This window comes from Bombina bombina, chromosome 3 (assembly GCF_027579735.1).
Source record: "Bombina bombina isolate aBomBom1 chromosome 3, aBomBom1.pri, whole genome shotgun sequence".
NCBI lineage: Eukaryota > Metazoa > Chordata > Amphibia > Anura > Bombinatoridae > Bombina > Bombina bombina.
This window is the reverse complement of record NC_069501.1, coordinates 548,582,994-548,603,745: the sequence shown is the minus strand read 5'-3', so window position 1 is coordinate 548,603,745 and position 20,752 is coordinate 548,582,994. Positions and strand designations below refer to the sequence as shown.

At 37.0% G+C, this 20,752-nt stretch overlaps 1 protein-coding gene across 1 annotated transcript in view; it reads right to left on the bottom strand.

Annotated features, from left to right (window-relative positions):
• Positions 1-4,200: 4,200 nt before the first annotated feature.
• TMEM222 (transmembrane protein 222) overlaps positions 4,201-20,752 on the bottom strand; it is a 43,748-nt gene continuing 27,196 nt past the window's right edge. The window contains exons 3-6 of the mRNA XM_053707054.1: positions 16,783-16,814; positions 16,579-16,675; positions 16,355-16,482; positions 4,201-4,774 (exon numbers count right to left, since the gene is read on the bottom strand). Coding sequence (XP_053563029.1) covers positions 4,687-4,774; positions 16,355-16,482; positions 16,579-16,675; positions 16,783-16,814 — 345 coding nt within the window. The 3' untranslated portion in view covers positions 4,201-4,686. The remainder of the gene's footprint in view (positions 4,775-16,354; positions 16,483-16,578; positions 16,676-16,782; positions 16,815-20,752) is intronic.

The window sequence follows — 20,752 nt, the reverse complement described above, 5'->3', positions numbered from 1 at the left end:
TGTCCTTCTGATGTGCCGCAATGCACAGGTCTTGCCCCATGGCGACCCCTCCCTGACATACTTCTTGGGCTCCCTTCACCTATAAGAGGCGCAACTATGTGTTTCCCCCAGCGCTTACAGTTTTTGCCGGGTGTATGGCCTCTCGCACGCAACTCTGTTCATCGATCAAGCTAGTTGCCGGACATACATCATGGAACAATGGTTTTTGCCAAAGAGGGGATAGGCTAGCAACGGAAAAGTCCTACCTAGGCCGACTCTCCCGGCGCTTAATCTAATACTCTTTGAGGAGTACCTACAATTTGAGCCTATTCGGCTGATTAACATGCTGTTTTCTATATGGTATTGTATGCTGAGACTATGACAGCCTGCATAGCATAAAAGATCTTTCATCTTCTAACCCTCTTTTCACTCTGGGACATAAAGGGAAAATAAAGAGGGGACAACCATACTTCTATATATGTCGCTGCATAACCCTAATGAATCGAAATTCTCCTCAGCCTTGCTGGCTCATGGGCAGCTCTTATTTGTGTCATTGAGTTATCGGCTTAGTGGAACCATGTATACACACGGTTAGTGACAGTAGCTTCCTGTACTCACAAACTGTGTCCTTATTGGATAAAAGTTGTTCTACATAAACTTTACTACACTTTGCACTTCTGTGTTTGTTTATAACCATGCCCTGCAGAAGAGGTGTATCAGACCTGCCCAATTGATTAACATAGCCATACTCACCTAATAGGTAAGTCTCTGCTACATAACCAATTTAGCTACATAACCGGCTTGCAAATTTACCGGGCATTAACCCCCTTGTTGACATGTAATTTCTGCCGTGTTGCTGACCCTCTCACACTACTAAATGTATATCTTTTATTTATTTTTTTAAGGGAATATTAATCCCAAATAGATATAATGAATGACGTGTCATTTAGTCTGCACATACTTAACTAGTCTGTATATCTAAGATACAGCTCCAATCACGATTGGATATATGAGAGAGTCATCCCTATTTGAAAATTACTAGGGAATATGATCCACTTTATAATCACTTTCATACAGATTCCTTGGTAACTAACCCGCAAATTAAATCATTTTGAGCTTATCCCAGGGTCTCACCATATATTAATATATTGTTCTTGTCCTATAATTTAAGCACTGGCAAGTCATCTCCTATACATGAAGCATAAATTACTGGCATTACGACTGACAATATATCTGCACAATTGCCTAGTTTGTGATATTTGGTTTAATTTGTTTGTTTAGTGAGTTTTATTTTATTGTTTAGTTACGTGCAGTGTGACTGGTTGTGGTGTGTGCTATTGAATCAAAAATTAAAATTAGGAAGCGCAGGCACAACAATTTAAGCACCAGCAAGGCATCTCCTATACATGAAGTTTCAACTACTGACATTACAACTGACAATATATCTGCACAATTGCCTAATCTGTGTGGTTTGGTTTACATGTTTGGCTTAGTGAGTTTTATTTAATAGTTTGGTCATGTGCTATGTGGCTGGTCGCGGTGGGTGCCATGGAATGAAAACTTAAAAGATAGGAAGTGCAGGTACAATATGGGTTAATAATCAACTAATTTTTACATAATTTTCATTGCAATCCTTTTTATAAACATCTCTATATATGGTAATTACCTCGCAAATGGATAATTTTGAGTTTATCCCATACCCTTACCATATATTAATACATAGTTCTTGTCCTATAATTTAAGCACAGGCAACACATCTCCTATATATGAAGCATAAGCTCACTGACATTACGACTGACAATACATCTGCACAACTGCCTAATCTGGGTTGTTTGGTTTAGTTTACGTGTTTGGCTTAGTGAGTTTTATTCTATTGTTTTGTTATGTGCTGTGTGCCTTGTTCTGGTGTGTGTTGTTGAATTGAAATTAAAAACTAGGAAATGCAGGTGCAATATTAGATAACAAGCAACTAACTATGATATAATCCTTGCTGCATGGATTAAGTCCATGCTATCATAATGTTCTGATCTCAAAATTGACAGATTGCAAATGTGCTATACATTATGGAAAAAATTGTTGCTGTTCTGCTATGTATTTTCTGATAACAACTATATCACTACGGATATTGCATCGTTAATCAATATGTTGTATTCAATCCATGAAATGCAATGTTGTTGTGACTTGACATGTCTGTATATGCACTTGATTAACTGTACCTGTATTTCCTTAATAAAAATAATTAAAAAAAAAAAAAAATCTCAATCTGTTATTCAACATTTCATCACTTAGTATTACGTATAATAGTCAATATTAAACTTCATCCATTCATGTGATGGTCAAGGCTAAAGGGTACCCCTATATAAAAGGGGTTTCTTGCATTCAATATTCAGTGTGCGGCTGGAAACTGCATGAAGAGGACCTCCGTGTCGATGGTCTGAAGATGAGAACCGACCTCGCTGCCGCCACCGGGATGAAGATAGAAGATGGACCGTAGCCGGGATGAAGATTGAAGAAGATGGACCTGGGATGAAGATGGAGTGCCACCTATCATCATTGGTGAGTACCAATTTTGGGGTTAGACTTAGGTTGGGTTTTTTTCGGGCAGAAAAAAAGCTGAATGCCCTTTTTAGGGCAATGCCCATCCAAATGCCCTTTTTGGGGCAATGGGTAGTCTAGGCTTTTTTTTAGTTAGAATTTTTTCATTTTGAGAGGTTGTAATGTTAAAGGGATTTTTTTTTTTATGTATGCAAAAGAGCCGTTTGCTTCAGGGCAATGCCCTACAAAATGCCCTTTTAAGGGCTATTGGTAGTTGATTTGTAGAATAGGGTTTTTGTTTTTTTAAGGGGTATTAGAATAGGAATATTGTTTTGTATTTCTGGTAATTTTGTTTGTTATTTTTTTTGAAAGGTTTTGCTATTTTTTTGTAATGGTAGGTTTGTTTGTTTCTTTAAATGTTAGGTTTTTTTGAGTAAGCTTGGGTTTTAATTTAATCTTACAGGTAAGTTTTTATTTATTTTCAGGTATTTATTATAGTTTTTATTTAATTTATGGGTATTTTAATTGGGGTTACATTAGGGGGTTTAGTTGTTAGTTTATTACTTTGCATTGTGGGGGGTGGTGGTTTAAGGGTTAACAGTTTATATAGTTGCGATGTGGGGGTGGCAGTTCAGGGGTTATTACTTTTATTTAGTGTTTGTGATGTTGGTGGTTTAGGGGTTATGTTTATTTTGTTAGTTTCCAATGTGGGGGGAGTTGCGGTTTAGGGGTTAATAATTTAATTTAGGTTTGGCGATGTGGGGGATGGCAGTTTAGGGGTTAACAGTGTAGTTTATGGGTGTAAGTGTACTTTAAGGTACTTTCGTGTTTTGTGCAACTTTTTTATTTTGGAACACACTTTACCTGAGCTCTTAGATCGCAGTATGGATTAAAGCAGAAAAGACTTGTAATATCACCGGAAGAAAAATGGATCACAAAGTCCATTGCATCTCACTTGCAATCTCGCCCTTAATGTTCAGAGTAGGTGCTATTGCATTGTCTTTTTATAATGCTTTTGTTGATCATCCAAATCTACAGTATTTACTGGTCCTTTGACTTGGTAAAATGACCCACATCGTTAATCCAATCTTCAAAAATTTCAGATGAACAAAACAATTGGAGGAGACTTTAAATGAGACCCTGAGGAATAGATACAAGAACTTAAAGGAACATTACATTTTCTAGTATCATCACTGGTACACTATTGTTATTTACATACAGTGTTCTCCACAGAAAAGTTTTCCAGCTGGGTGGTATTATAAAGTAGCCGGGTGAAGGCAGAGTAACACTTTCTAATATTATAATATATTCTGCTATCCAAAGCACAAGTAACTGCATAATTGAACACCCTTCTTTAGTCATAATTTGAGCAATAGTTTAACTTTAGCTTATTTTTGGTTAAAAATTTAGCTGGTCGGTAAAATGAGTCAGGTGGTGCATCCATTAAAAAGGTCCTGGGGAGAACACTGACATATCATTTTATTTGGCATGGTTTTTACATTTTCTATATATTAGTAGAGAGTGAATGATGATATCTGAGAATGTGCCTTCCACTAAGTGCTCCCTCTCCCACATTAGGTTGATATTTCACACCATCTCTACTCTTACCTTTTTACTTGAACTTGTAATGGAAAGGAGCCCAGAATAACTACTTTATCTATTGTTAAAAAGATACACAGACAAATATAAATATACATAAATTTATAAACACAAATATATTGATATACACAAAGACTTTCAAAGTTTTATAACACAAAGAGAATGGCACATATTACACTTACATTTTATTTACATATCCCAAATGAATCCCATTCCCCCATTTTTCTCAGGTTGCAACCCCCTTCTGCATATGGTCCTGTGCTGTGCTTATATGTGCAGGATTGTGACGTTGATAGACCATTAGAGAGGTCTATAAAGGTACGAATAAGGAATATGTTTTGATTTTCTGTTCACTGTGAAAAGCTTTAACTGTTAATTATTGCTATCAACACAAACAAAAAGAGGAGGTAATAACATAGTTCCCATGATCCTTCAATGGTTTTTACAATAGGGAAGGGGCATGCAAACTTCTCAGAAAGTGTGCATTTATAGGGAACTCAAGCATTTAAGGGTACTATCCCTTTCTCGCCATCCAGATGTTGATTGCAGAATTTAGTTCAGGTAGCAAAAATCTCACCGCAAGTGTAATGTGAGAATGATTGTCAGAATGGCCCCAACCAGTAATACAAATGGGAGCCATGTTTTCAAAAAGCCTCCAAAACTGCAGAGAGATAGAGACAGAAAGAGAAAATGAGTAAGAGAAACGGTATAGAAAATTATATATTTAAACATTCAAACTGCACAACATGATTATATTTATATACAGTGGCAGATATATAAATGTACACAATGCAAATATGTACAGTATACTCAGGTCAGCAGAGCAACAGACTTGTTCAAACATTCAAGAGAATCTGGTTGCAAATCACGGTTTCTTCTTATCAAAAAGGTATTCCCAAAGATACATCAAGATTCCACATGGGAAAGATCTGCTGCACTCCTCATTGATGATTTATTGTTTATCCAAATATAAACAAATATGTGCACAAAGCTCCTTGATTTTAAGTCAAGCCCAATATAATCTATTCCTGTGTGATATTCCCCCATCTATAGCTTCTAAAAGTTTTCTCTGCTCCAAAATATATTAGTAACTGATAATAGCTAATTAGCTATATTTATAGTATGGGAGAATCCATACAGCAAATCTAGAGCAATAAAGCAATAATTCATGTAGACTTTTTTTTTTTTATTAAGAAGCACGCCAGATTCAATTATGCCTTTAGAATTTCCAAGCACCACAAAGCTATTTTGAGAGGTAACCGTTTTGCTTCTGTGTCTGTCTGAGCACACCTGTTCAGAGATTAGGAGGAGAATTGTATGTGCGCCTTGGGGGCAAAAAAAAAAAAAAAAAGAGTTACTAGGCGATTAAACAAGGAGCACAGTAGACACACTGACAGAAGCAATGTAATTTAACTCTTTTTCAGCCGCTAAAAAAAAGTGAGTAGGAGAGCACAATGTGACTGGTAGCATTTTACAGACACATTTCAATAGTATTTAGGCGCATATCACATTAAAGGGACACTGAACCCAATTTTTTTCTTTCGTGATTCAGATAGAGCGTGAAGTTTTAAGCAACTTTCTAACTTACTCCTATTATCAAATTTTCGTCATTCTCTTGGCATCTTTATTTGAAATGCAAGAATGTAAGTTTAGATGCAGGCCCATTTTTTGTGAACAACCTGGGTTGTCCTTGCTGATTAGTGGATAAATTAATCCACCAATAAAAAACTACTGTCCAGAGTTCTGAACCAAAAAAATAATCTTAGATGCCTTCTTTTTCAAATAAAGATAGCAAGAGAACGAAGAAAAATGAATAGGAGTAAATTAGAAGGTTTGTAAAAGGAGAGAAAGAAAGGAGGACATGCAGGGGAGCACTCAACGAGAAAAAAACTCTTATTAATTGAATGATAGCAGGAAGAGGGAGACCCTAACAGAAAAATAAATAAAAGATAACTTTTATTAATTAAGTTAAATATAAAGTGTGAATGAGGTGCATTAATACTTAGATTATGGATATGAGTCAGCAACCATGTAATGAATAAACTAAATATAACTAGTTATATTTAACAAGTACTAAAGCCCGTGTACACGGGCCATTTTTTGCAGTACAGCGGTCCCACCCCTTGCTCTCTCCCCCCCTCTCTTTTGCTTTCTCTCCCCCCTCTCCTTTGCTCTCTCTCTCCCCTCTTTTGCTCTCTCTCTCCCCTCTTTTGTTCTCTCCCCCCTCTTTGGCTCTCTCTCCCCCCCCCCCTTTGGCTCTCCCCTGCTCCCTCTCTGGCTCTGTCTTAATTTAAAGCCTTTGCCTCTCTGACCACGCCCCTTGCCATGCCCCTCGTGACGCCTCGGCCACGCCCCAATCACAACGCTCCTGTCGGCCACGCTCCCTGACACTCCGCTTCAGCCTTGTTCTGTGATGATGCTGAGTGTCAAGATCCAAACGGCCAGGTATGTTTGTCACGTGCAGTCTCTACTGCGCATGACTGCATCTGACAAACATACTTGGCCATTTATTATATAGGATGTATTCATTACGTGGTTGCTGACTCATATCCACTCAGATTTTAATCCAAGTATTAATGCACCTCATTCACACTCTATATTTAACTTAATTAATAAAAGTTATGTTTTATTTATTTTCCTGTTAGGGTCTCCCTCTTCCTGCTCTCATTCAATTAATAAGAGTTTTTTCTCGTTGAGCGCTCCTCTGCATGTCCTCTTTCTTTCTCTCCTTTTACATATTTACATTACGGACAGGAGCACCCCCCACACAACTTGTTGTATTGATTTGTGTACAATTAAATGTACTAAATACTTTTCTTATAGCATTTGTGGGGTATTAATGGATATTTTCCCTTAACAATTTTCATTTTTCGCTGTAAAATTAGAAAGTTGCTTAAAATTGCATGCTCTATCTGAATCATGAAAGAAAAAATTTGAGTTCAGTGTCCCTTCAATAGGTTAATACAATTGTGTGTGTATTTTCAGGCGCAAAATAGGAGAAGCTGGCAAAATTTTATCAGCCGTATCCATCCCCCACAATGCAGGAACAAATCTGCAATTGTTGTAGTTGGGTTGCATATCTGTTGTAAATCAGCCATCTATAAGCAAACTGAGTTTTTCAAAGTGCTCCTCAAGTAGCGAAATAATCACCTGAGAGTTTCTTCAAGAATAGTTGCCATAATTCACCATAATATGAGTATCATTCAAAACAGCAGGATCTCTTATGTTGATCACTGATCTCTGAAGTGGTAGATGTCACCTTGATCCACAAATAATGGGCGATTATCACATTTTTACTAGGAGCATCTAGTATTGCATCCTATTATGGCTGCCACTCAACATGCCCCCCATAGTCACAATTTTTATTTAAATATATTACACAGTAACCACCTAGCTAATTAGGAGTGTGTATGGAGAACTGTACCTTAAACATGGGGACGGAGCTACCCGCCGAAGCTGCAAGACGCACTGTACAGGAGCTCCTGACTTAAACTTTATAAAATGGAATGTATAATAGTTATATTATTATTATCGGTTATTTGTAGAGCGCCAACAGATTCTGCAGCGCTATATTCCCTCTACTCTACTAATGCCTGAAGGGCAATAACATAGGAAAAATCCTGAGACATGCTGACAAAGAACCGGTGGCTACTTAAAGGGACAGTCTAGGCCAAAATAAACTTTCATGATTCAGATAGAGCATGTAATTTTAAACAATTTTCCAATTTACTTTTATCACCAATTTTGCTTTGTTCTCTTGGTATTCTTAGTTGAAAGCTTAACCTAGGAGGTTCATATGCTAATTTCTTAGACCTTGAAACTCACCTCTTTCAGATTGCATTTTAACAGTTTTTCACCACTAGAGGGTGTTAGTTCACGTATTTCATATAGATAACACTGTGCTCATGCACGAGAAGTTATCTGGGAGCAGGCACTGATTGGCTAGACTGCAAGTCTGTCAAAAGAACTGAAAAAAGGGGCAGTTTGCAGAGGCTTAGAAACAAGATAATCAGAGAGGTTAAAAGTATATTATTGTAACTGTGTTAGTTATGCAAAACTGGGAAATGGGTAATAAAGGGATTATCTATCTTTTAAAACAATAAAAATTCTGGTGTAGACTGTCCCTTTAAGCATTTTTGAGCGGAAGAACTGTATCGCAGCTCCTGATCATACGCTGACCCGCCATCTTGGAGAAGGCTGTGCTGCTACCCGACATGGAGGCCCAAGATCTGTATACAAGTATTAAAGGCCTGCTGGAAGAATATGGGAGGAGAATTTGTGACAGGCTTGACGCTTTTACGGTCAAAATCCAAGCGGCGCGAATATGCAGCGCTACCCCTGCTGTGGAACATGGAGCGGTAATGGAGCCTCAAGGTATCGCGGCACTTACGGATCCCCGGCCAGGTACTCCATCTATGATGCAGGTGGGGGCAGAACCAGGAGAGGGACTTCACTCTCCCTTTGTTGATTCGAGAGGCATGTATGCACCCTGCTGGGAACGCTGCCAAAGTCTCCGGATGCTCCGGTCTGGGAGCCATTACCCCCCTGAGGTCACCCGATCAGTAGTCGTTACCTCTCGCATGGTGATCTTGGACTTAGATCTGCGGAGGACCGCCAAGCAACCAGAAGGTACTCAGGACTCCTGTACACATACAAAAGTCGGTGTTGGGTGACATTTTAAGTATAAAGGTGGTCCCTAGACCCTCGGGTCTGGTTTAGTATTTAATTTCCTTTTAACTGTGCACCTTTTGGAGTTTGGGTCCTGGACACTTTAATGACAATTACAATGTTCGAAACAGAGGTCCAGGGGGCCTTAACTTATATCGATGGACTCCTTTATTCAGGACTAGTTTGGTTTCTGTTTTCTTTTTGAAAGGTTTGTGTTCAATTTGCATGCCTCTCTGAAGTGTCTTTTATATTTATACATGTGGGAATATGGGCTATTGTCGAGCCGAACATAGCTGAAAAGTATGTGTAAACTTGGTTAGCATTTCATATGAAATGTTTGGGCTATATGACATCAGACACTCAGATTGCAATTGGCAGGGTATTATGTTCCCTATCTCATACCTAACTGGAGCGAGGTTTTCTAAGTGCTTGTGACTTCTGCAATGTATATTACACTACATGTCTGTTGTTTTGATGCAATGTAATTTGATGTAATTTAGTGCCTTTTAGATGTTAGCCCTGCGACTTTTAGAGAGAGTTTTCTTATATGTTACCATGTATGCTCCAGCAATATTTCCTGTCTGTTTATATTAACGTTTCTGTATTTGCTAAGCTCTAATAATATGTTCTACAGGTATGTGCACTATATTTTTCTTGTGTGCCCATTGCTGTGAAAAAATAATATATAAAAACAGTAGCAATGTGGCAATTGTAGGTCCCACAGATAGCTTTTATCACATAGAGGGTGCTATTTGCCTGGAGAGACATACTTTGTGCTTCTACAGAGATCTAAATTGCGTAGACTTTAGTGACTTGAGGCCCTATGAAAGTATATAGCTTAATACCTTCACGCAACTTTATGGAAGCATATTTATAGATATCAATTTATGGCCTTTGTGGGGCCTATCAGGTTTCTGATAGAGTATATACAACATTGTGTTAAGCTACTTTTTTCCTATCTGGATAAATGCGCTGCAGCTGCATTTTTAGATGTTAATGGCTCTAATTTATCCTTAACGTATATATAAAATTGCACTAACGCGTTGCGTCTTAGATAGGCCCTGATCATATATCCCCCAACATTTACCCTATTTCTGTGGGGGTATGCTTCATTTTAACTTTTGCATATAAAAGGGGGGTCTTGTGATGCCACCGTACAATGTTTATATTAAAGATTAAAAAATGAGGTTTGTCACCTGAGATCCACAAGTGGTCTCCTTTGTTGAAGTTAACCTCCCATAGTGTAGACATTTCCTATTGAGGCCCAAAAGTGACCTTGTGTGTCATTAGGGAGGTGTAATGACCATCAGGCATATTAGTTTCGTTCCTTATGTTTGTACCTCTTGTCTGGAATATGTAGTGTATATTGGAAATATAAGGTACTATAATGTATTTCTCACCATTACCATGTTTTACTGTTGAATATTATATGTATGCCTTGTAACAATCCTCAAATAAAAATTATTTTAAAAAAAAAACAAAAAAACATGGGGCATCGCACTGTAAAACTGTGCGCAACTCAAGATTGGCATGTGCATCTATCATGCACAACTAAGTATAAAATATTCTCCTCTGCCTAAACATAAACAATGTACCCTTTCTACACTTAAAAACAGTGGTCCAATATATATATATATATATATATATATATATATATATATATATATACACACACACACATATATATATATATATATTATTTTTTTTAATAGTGTAGTAAGCAAATCAAATACATACTATCATAATGCTGCTCATCCCGTGTCAGTGCTGGTGACCATGTATATGACTTGACCTTTGAATGCCAGTTACTGAACATGTGAGGCTTCACAATACAGTGTGCATGCATACACCAGTATTATAAGAGTGGTAAAAAAAAAAAAGGTACAATAATATAATTTAGAAAACATTTTCTTCCGTCAATTTTATTTTCCCGAGTCATAGCGGCAGTACCAACTAGTGGGTGTTGCCTTCCTTCGAAAACCACAAAACAGGAAGTTACATGTAAAGAAATAACAAAATTATGACTCCCCCCCCCTAACTTTTTCCCTTGTTTCTGCCTATTCACCCTATAAAAGGGAATCTAACCTCAAACACTCTCCAGAAGTAAAAAGTCACAGACACAAGAATACCTGAATTTACAAGGTGGAAAAACAGACATTTTTCAAAAGCAGAATTTGTGACACAGGAGTCGTCTTGGGAGAAATATTTCTTGATTTACATCAATAAGAAAATCTTTCCCAGTTTCTATGATAAATCCTTGTTGAAGGTTTGTTTTTTTCATCATGCAACAAGACAGAAAAGAGTATCTGAAAGTCCTAAATTCAACACCCCTTTCAACAGCCAAGTTGTGAGATGAAAGCAATTTAGGGTATAATTTAAATGGATTCTCTCAACTTTTCACTGAAAACACAAATATCACCGCAGAAAGTGGAAAAAAAAAAAAAGTTCTGCTTTTGGGCTCGTAATCATAATCGCTTTTTCTTGTCTGATTTTCCGCTAAAGTTTTGGAATGAGAGCTATGGAGGGTAATACGTATGCCAGATGAGAGTTCTAGGAAATGATGGGGTATACAGAATATTCGGATGGTCCTGCTTGTGAAGGAAACCAAAACTTTTCCACTTTCCTTTTGATTCTTGAGGCCATCAGATCTATTTAAGGAAGGACATAATGTAAAGACAGCATGTCCCAAAATGTGCATCATGTGCATGATGGAACCAGACATGTAAAAATAGAGCCCTTAACTGAAAATGAAGAATATCATTTCCACAGACTATAGCAGGGAACAAACATTTTCTGCGTCTTACATCTACAAGAATATGGAGATAGATATCTTTCAACTCTAAAGAAGCCTGGAACTTGCCCTTTTGCAGGATTTACTAACAGAATAGATAGCCCCATGAAATTTCTTTTCACCACATAACACTTTTGCTTTTTTCAGATCTGAAATAGGCCAGAAAGAATCATCTGGTTTTTGAACCAGAAAAATGGATCACACTTTAACCACAATATCATACAGGGGCAATGGATCACACTTTAACCCTTTAAGGACACAGCTTTCAGTTTGCTCAATTGTTTTATGACGGAAAAATTCTGTCATATGTCCTTAAGAGGTTAATTGTGGTTAAAGTGTTATCCATTTAGCACTATTCAATTTGGTCCAGTGAGAGACTTGTGAAACGTTCCAGTTTGCTGGACACAGGTGAGCTGATACACCTCAATCTATCGGCCTGTGTCTACAAGCACATAGGTGTGCATCAGCTAAATGTGAGTACCCATTTCTTCTGCTTACATTGTCGCATCTCTTGACAAGATTTAGTGATATGCACATGAGGCGCCTCTCTATTCTTTCATCACTACAAACTTCATTAAATGGGCAGAATGCACAATTTATAGCACCCAATAATCTGTAGTAATTGTTTTTTCCCCACATACGATTATTATTATTATTTTTTTTTAAAGATGACTTCTATAGCTTGCTTGGCCTCAGATTTTCTTTACCAGTGTCTGCTTACCTTTAAGATTCCTTGAGAAAATGTGCCTCTACTGAAATCCTCTCTCTGCAAGGAATGCCTAAAGCTAGGCCTAGGTGCAAACACGGCTCTATTCCAAGATTCTTTACTCCTTGAGGCCCTTTTTTTCTGCCAGCTGTTGCAATTAATCCTTTAAGACCTTTCCAAAAAAACATCTCTGGTTATAGACGGTTAAAAAGGGAATTTTTAAGAGGAAACATCTGCAGCTCAATTATGACGCCAGAAATCCCTTCTAGTCACTGAAGCCAGAACCATGGCTCTAGCAAAGAGCATTAGATATTCCAAAGTAGCATCACAAAGAAATTCAGGAGCCAGTATTGTAATTAATCTGTGAAGCGCCATCAGATTTGGCATCTCTATACACATACGTATAATATGCAAAGTTAAAATTTTTAAGAAGAAAATAAGTATAGAGGGCATACATGCTAAAGGGGTTCAAGGAAACCATAAAAGGAGAGGAGCTGAGATATGAAAAGGTTAGCGTACATTGCATGCATCCCTAAACATTGTCGTCCTTGGAGAACTCAAAAAGCCATCTTAATTTTAGTTAGGAGAACTTGATCATCTGGAGGTTTGTTCAACTCATTAAAGAGACAGTCTAGTCAAAATAAAACTTTCATGACTCAGTTAGGGCATATCATTTTAAACTTTCCAATTTACTTTTATCATCAAATTAGCTTTGTTCTCTTGGTATTCTTTGTTGAAAGCTAAACATAGGTAGGTTCATATGCCAATTTCTAAGCCCTTGAAGGCCGCCTTTTAATTTTAACTCAGTGCATTTTGACAGTTTTTCACAGCTAGATAGCGCTAGTTCATGTGTGTCATATAGATGACATTGAGCTCACTCCCACAGAGTTACCATTAGAGTCAGCACTGATTGGCTAAAATGCAAGTCTGTCAAAAGAACATATATATATATATATATATATATATTTATTTTCTCTCAAAGTCTGGTATGGTATGTATGGTAGCAGTTATTTCTTCTGCATCTGTGTTTTACTTAATCTATTTCCTTGAGGTATAATTGTAGGGCTTACATCTAAACTCACTCACTGACACACATTCTCTCTCACACACATATGCAAAGTGTGCAGCAGTTGTGTTATTTGTATAAAATTAATTTGTCTTAGTTACTCTTTTTCACTGCTTGTCCTAATTAAGTTTATATCACACTTACAACAACATCCCTAGACAGACAGAATGGAGATATTGTAGAGGGGTACCCTTAGTGAAAATAATGTATATCTAATCTCACATTAAATTGAACTGGGAAGTGAAATATATTTTAAAAGCCTTTCTAATATAAAACTATTATATATTTATCATAGTTATTAATATTCTGACACTAAATTGGGCAAAGAGCACTAATGACTTGTTTAAAACTTCAAGTTAAGTTGCAAGTCCTCAACTTTAAACTTCAACTTGCCTGTCTTAACGCGGGACTTGACTTGAGACTTGAATGGAAAGACTTGAGACTTATTTATTAGTTGCAAAACAATGATTTGGTTCAACCTCTGGCAATAGGCACACCCGCTTTAGGAATAACAGTAAAGTCTTTATCAATTTCAGTAATAATTGAAAAAAATATATAACTTTAAACCTCTTCCCCCAAAAAAAGGCTTTTTGTCTGGGAATTTCCACACTTCATCACTTGAAGAAAGACCCCAATTCTGAAACTGGAGTATTCAATACCATGGTAACTTCTTTAATTAACTGATGAATATCCTCATCCTGAAAATTGGCTAAATTATCTCCATAATCCATCTTGTCTGAAGAAACTTCAAAAATAAAATTAAGATTATCAAAATCTAACTAAAACGACTCTTCTTCCTCTAAATCCATATGAAACTTTTTGGATACAGGGCCAAGCCCAGAAGTGCTATCAACATGAGAGACTGATTGAATGGCTACCCGTCTCACATCAGAAATAGTTTTATGCAAATGATCCTGTAACCATGAAAAAACTACCATAAATATAGCTAACAAAACCCCCAAAATATTAAAGGGATACTAAACCCAAACTTTTTCTTTCATAATTCAGATAGAGCAGGCAATTTTAAGCAACTTTCTAATATACTCCTGTTATCGATTTTTCTTCTCTCTCTCGCTATCTTTATTTAAACAGCAGGAATGTAAAGCTTAGGAGCTGGCCCATTTTAGGTTCAGCATCCTGGATAGCGCTTGCTTATTGGTGGCTATATTTAGCCACCAATAAGCAAGCATAACCCAGGTTCTGAAGCAAAAATGCTCCGGCTCCCAAGCTTTAAATTCCTGCTGTTTAAATAAAGATAGCAAGAGAGCAAAGAACAATTGATAACAGGAGTATATTAGAAAGTTGCTTAAAATTGCCTGCTCTATCTGAAAAAAAATTGTGTTTAGTATCCCTTTAAAGCAGCTTAACCACAAAGAAAAAACACCTGAAAACTCACGCAGAGCTTGTGGCACTAGGATGAAAGCGCTGAGACGATAGCAATAGCTACCTTGCTGAACCTGTACTCTTCTGGATTAAATAGTCACTGGAACTTGCTTAAAATTTGGTGCAAAACACAAGTTTCTTGTTTGTGCATACACACATATGACATAACCCCGATTGCGTTCTAACCAGGCTCCACCTGAGTACTCAAACCTTAATGTGCAGATCTGGTAAGAAAAGGGCAGCCACAACCCATGCCAAGCAGAGAACCTGCTTACGGGTGAACTCCAGGATAATGTAAAAGAAAATACCACGGCTGAACTCTGAGCACCCCACGTAATCCGCCGCCACTGTGGAACACATCTGAAGGTAACCTGGGTAGTGTTCAAGTTAGATTACCTTTATAAGATAAATAGGCAGAGATAAGGGAGGAAGTAACTAGTGGGAGCGTCATAATATCTTATTTCTTTACAGGTTACTTCCTGTCCTGACTGAGGATTACATGGGAAGACAATACATCACTTATTGGTTCTGCAGCTTGACAACAGGAACAAAAAGCCTGTAACTGTTATACTTGAAGAGTCATTAAACTCAAAAGCTCTTTATCTGGCGTATAAAATTGCAACTGAACATGTTAAAAAAAAAAAAAAAAAAAAAAAAACTAATAGAAAAAAAGTAAACAAAGCGGTTTCCACTTATATTGAAAATAAAATTAAATGCATTATAATGACACTCAAAAGCTTAGCAGTTAATAGGGAAAGCTCACCAATCTCTAATCAAGCTCATTTAAGCAATCACATGAACAATAGGTATAAAAACAAAAAACAAAACAACACAAGATCATGTTTTAAAATGTCATGTTTTAGATGCAACAACATGTTTAAAGGGACATAAAACCCAAAACTTTTCTTTCACGATTCAGATAAAGCATACAAAATTTAAACAACTATCCAATTTACTTTTACTATCAATTTTGCTTAATTTTCTTGGTATATTTTGTTGAAAGAGCAGAAATGCACTACTGGGAGCTAGCGAACACATTGTTAATCCAAGGATTAAAGGCATATATGTGTAGCCACTAATCAGCAACTAACTCCCAGTCACTGTGCCTACCTAGGTATGCATTACAACAAAGGATACCAAATGAACAAAGCAAATTAGATGACATAAGTAAAATTGTGTAAAATTGTATGGTCTATCTGAAGCATGAAAGAAAAGTTTAGGGTTTCATGAATCTTTAAAAGGATACAGAAGCAATAATAAAAAAGCGTACTATAACATTTTATTATTGCACTGCTGCTTGCAAAGGGGTTAAACACCATTAAAATTGGTTTCAGACTGGCAATGCACCTCCAATCCTGAGTAGAACATTGATGGTAATGGGTGGTTGTGCACGTATACTGTCAACAGTGCATTGGAGGTTTAAAGCAGACTTTAACTATGTGTTCAACCTCTTTCCAGGAGTTAAACAAAGCTTTCCCTGCAAACACTAGCACAATAATGTATTATTGCTCCTTTATAACCCCTAAAAGTGAATGAAATCTTTTGATTAAGGTTATAAAATTGTTTAATGTCCATTTAATATTTAAACAGTGAACTCACATTCAAAATGTTTTGCGCCAACACTCACCTGACATATCTGCTGTGCACTAGGCAAAGAATACACAGTTTTACCATGTTCCAGGAACTGTTATTATATTTCATTAGATTCAATGCCATAGCCACATGGGAGTGACAGTTGTCACAACACAAGTTATGCTGTTGAACAAAAAGGGAGCGAGAAAAAGATGTGATTGAGAACAGGAGGTGACACATACGATTCTGATATGTATTAGGTTTCCACAATCTGCTCACCATACGGTGTTTATATTCCTCTGATGCTTCATGGACGGCTGTATCCCAAGGATTGGACCCAGTGGTGTAGACTAGATTGGGATCTAGTTGCCAGTACCTACAAGCAAAAGTGTTACATTGAAAATGCCAACGCAAAGTCTTTAATATAAAAATGTAACTATGGTGGAGGACTGTAGAGGATTGAAGCATGATAATGATACTCACTTCACAGGCTTTCCAAAAGCCATGCAGTCCTCCTAAAAGAGAGAGATGAGCATAAGAAGGATACAGTAATATTTTTTATACTTCGTACAAAACTATCAACATTTAACCCATAAAAAAAATAATATAATTCTACAAGTACTAAAAATGAAATACTAAAATGTGGAAAACAGTGGCCTCTCACAGTAATTAAAATACATAAAATAAATGCATATAAAATAAGGAAGTGAATTCCAAGGTAGTTATACCCTTAAAGTGAAGGTAAACTTTGATGAATGAAAGACCGTTTTTTAAAAATACTGTTAAAAACAGGGGCACTTTCATTCATCAAAGTTTACAAATCAGCCGTTTTGATTAAAAACTTACCTCTCTTCTTTGCACAGCCAGAGCAGCTTCCCCCTCCTAGAAATCCTCTTTTCACACGTCAGCAATGACTAATCCGGCTTCCTCCAAACACTGCATGGCCTCAGGCAATGACTACCCTGGGGGGAAAGCCGTGATTGGAGGAAGCCGGATTAGTCATTGCTGACGTGTGAAGAGAGAATTTCCAGGAGGGGGAAGCTGCTCTGGCTTTGAAAAGAAAAAAAGGTAAGTTTTTATTCAAAACAGCTGCTTTGTAAACTTTGATGAATGAAAGTGCCCCTGTTTTTAATAGTATTTTTAAAAAACAGGTTTTCATTCACCAAAAGTTTACCTTCACTTTAAGAAGGCCTCCTAACCAAAGCGGAAATGAACATTAGTGAATCTTAACTTTCATTACAACTTTCCCTTAGTATGTTATTAATATAGAACACGTTTGTTACAGTGCGGTTGCAATATTGTGTATACTACTTCGTAACGCCACCCGGCTGGCAAACTTTTCTAAAGAACACTGATATTTGCTTTTACTAAAGGAGCACTGTTTCATATCCCTTAAATTTGTATGTTATAATTAAATGTCTCTTATCCACTTAATTCCAGTCACTGCTGACAAAGCTGTCATTTGGTTTTTCAAGACACCTGGACTGTGCAAAAAAAAATATATCAATTCTAATAGCCTTTTTCCTTGGTATTCCTTCTTTTAATTCTACCCTGTAGGAGAATTATGATGATATTACATATTGGTAAGTTGTGAGAACAATGGTACGGCGCAACACTGGAACTATAAGCAGCCTATCCCGAAGCATATTGTGCCTGAAAACACTTCCCACTTTCTCAAATATAGCCCTTCAGGTGTATACACATGATATTATAATACAATAATTATATATTATAGTATATTTATAGACAAGTATGTATTTACACACACATTAATGTGAGTGTATGTACAGACACAAACAAATACATTTATATTATATAACACAATAAAAGTTGAATTTGTATTGAACAGCTATGAGACCTAGAAATGATCCATTGGAGTATTGGGACTCTAATCCAGGGTTCCCGGGGCCTAATTTTAAAGTGCCAAAAGCTCCCTGGCGCTTGATTTTGTCAAGCCCTGAGTTAAAGGACCACTAAACACAATAAAATAGCATAATCAATACATTCACAATAAAGAGACAATGCTAAAGCACTTAGTTTGAATTTCAAATGAGTAGTAGTTTTTCTTCTGACAAATGTAAAAGTAACATATTCCTTCCTAATGCATCATGCGACAGCCACCAGCCAATCACAATATACATATATCCTGTGAATCTTGCACACTCAGTAGGAGCTGGTGCCTCAGAAAGTGTGCATGTAAAAAGACTGTATATTTAGATAATGGAAGTGAATTGGAAAGTTGATTAAAATTTTGTGCTCTATAGAATTATGAAAGTTTAATTTTGAGTCGACTGTCCCTTTAAAGAAAGGAAACATGCAAACCCTAGGAGACAGACAAATGTTAACTAATAGCAACAGGAATTTAATCTGAAATAAAAGAGCAAAAAAGCTATTAAAAAAATAAAATAAGGAACTTCTGTAAATGTTTGAAAAAGAGCATAAAGGAAAAAATGTAAATCTTGTCCCTAAACACCATCTTATATGCATAAAACAATTTACACATTTTAACAGATATATAATACATATTTTAAAGGATTAGAAAACATTTCTAAATGTATTATAAACAGCACACAAATTATACATATACAGATATACCCCGCTCATACAGCGGGTTAGGGACCGGAGCCCCGCTGTAAAGTGAAAACCGCCTTAAAGTGAAACAAGGCGGTTTTAGCTTTCTTTTCACTTGCCAGTGTGTTTAGAAAAACTTGAAAACATGTTTGAACTAACATATATTAGGTGTGCAATAGTGCTACGTTTAGTTTAACACTAGCACAGCACAGTATTCAATTAATATTCAATAAACACTTTACCTGTAAAATAGTGACAATTAATGTAGCAAAATTTGCTAGACTATAACACTCAGACACAGATTGCACTGTAATGCTGTAAACCAGGGGTGGGCAGACTTTTGTAAGGTAAGGGCTAACTCTAATTTAATTCCAAATAAAAAAAAAAAAAAACACCAGTCTATGGCTGAAAATTTTATTTTTGCCACAAATAGGACCTGCTGGCTGAAAATTGTATTTTTGCCACCCCCAAGGCAGAACATAGAGTGATCTGAGATGTCATCGCAGAAAATGCAGCATGTCTGCAGAAAGAACAGGAACTGTTAGCACTTTAACGTTTCAGTGCTGCTCCACATTAGGCTGTTCTTTTTAAACAGAGTTGTTCTCTGGCTGCATTGTATAAGTTTTCCTTAACACAGTGCATCCAGAGCAAAGTGCTGTTTGAAGACAACAGTCAAATAGCAGTAGTGCTGCAAAGCAGCAGTGCATTGATTGTTGTCTGGCTCTGAGATTTTTCCAAGCTCGTTCCCTAGCTTTTCACAGTCTGCAAAGCTGTTTTCCTCTGAATGTAAGATGTTCATATGAGCAATGCACCTTTTTTATTACTACATTTCTATGTTAGACTAAGAGAAAAGGAAACAAATTAATTCAAGAGACATTTTACAATTACTTTTTTGTCTGCAGCTAATTTGCAATTCAATTTTCAACTACTGCACTAGATTATACAACTTTAAAAAAATATTGCTTTATTCTCCAGTTAACCAACACATTGCAATTGTTCTGGTGCTTTAGTGTAACTGACAAATTTACAATTTTATTTTATTTAAAAATGACCTGCAGAAAAAATTTCACTAAAAAAATCTCATCGCAGAAAGTGAAAAAAAGTTCTGTCTCTGGGTTTGCCACAAATACAGCTTTAAAAATCAGCCGCATTCTCTTTAATAATAAATACAGCCACACTCTTTACTTACTGCGAGAGCTCTCTTTACGTCACGGTGGGACCATAAAGCAACCTTGTCTGTGTACCGCGCCTGTGTATGAATAAGTAGTCTCAAAATCAAGACAGCTCGAGTCTAGGGCTAGCGGAGTAGTCAAACCTGGAACACATGGGAAACCCACAGCTCAGGTACAACAATGACAATTAACTATTCTCAGCCAATCATAGACAGACTCATTCTACAAAGTAATTTTATTGGCTGAACGCTATGTCAGGTTGATTAGGGGGCAGATCCTGTTGGCTGCTCTCCACCCAACTGCTACTAGCTGAAGACTACTGCAAATAGTTGGGAAAGTGGCAGGACCTACAGGCTCTCTACCGCCTTACACAGCAAAGACCTGCACAATTTGGTGACAACAAATTCTGGGGACAGAAAGCTGCAGCAACTAGCACAAAGTATAGCTAATATTAGCGTGTCAGAGAAAGTATCAGAGAGCAGCATCAAAGCCTGGTACAGAGTAAGTAAAAGAACCTGAGGGGGAGTAACAGACCCTGGGGGAAAAAACACTACCAGAACATTCACCCAGCAGAGCCTGGTGACAAGTAACGGAGGACAGAACTAGAAAGTAGCAGCAGAATATCAGACAAAGCAGGACCTGGAACTGTGAAACCAAGGGAAACCAAGCAGCATCTTAGCCTGGCGCATAAAGAGGCTGTACTATGGACT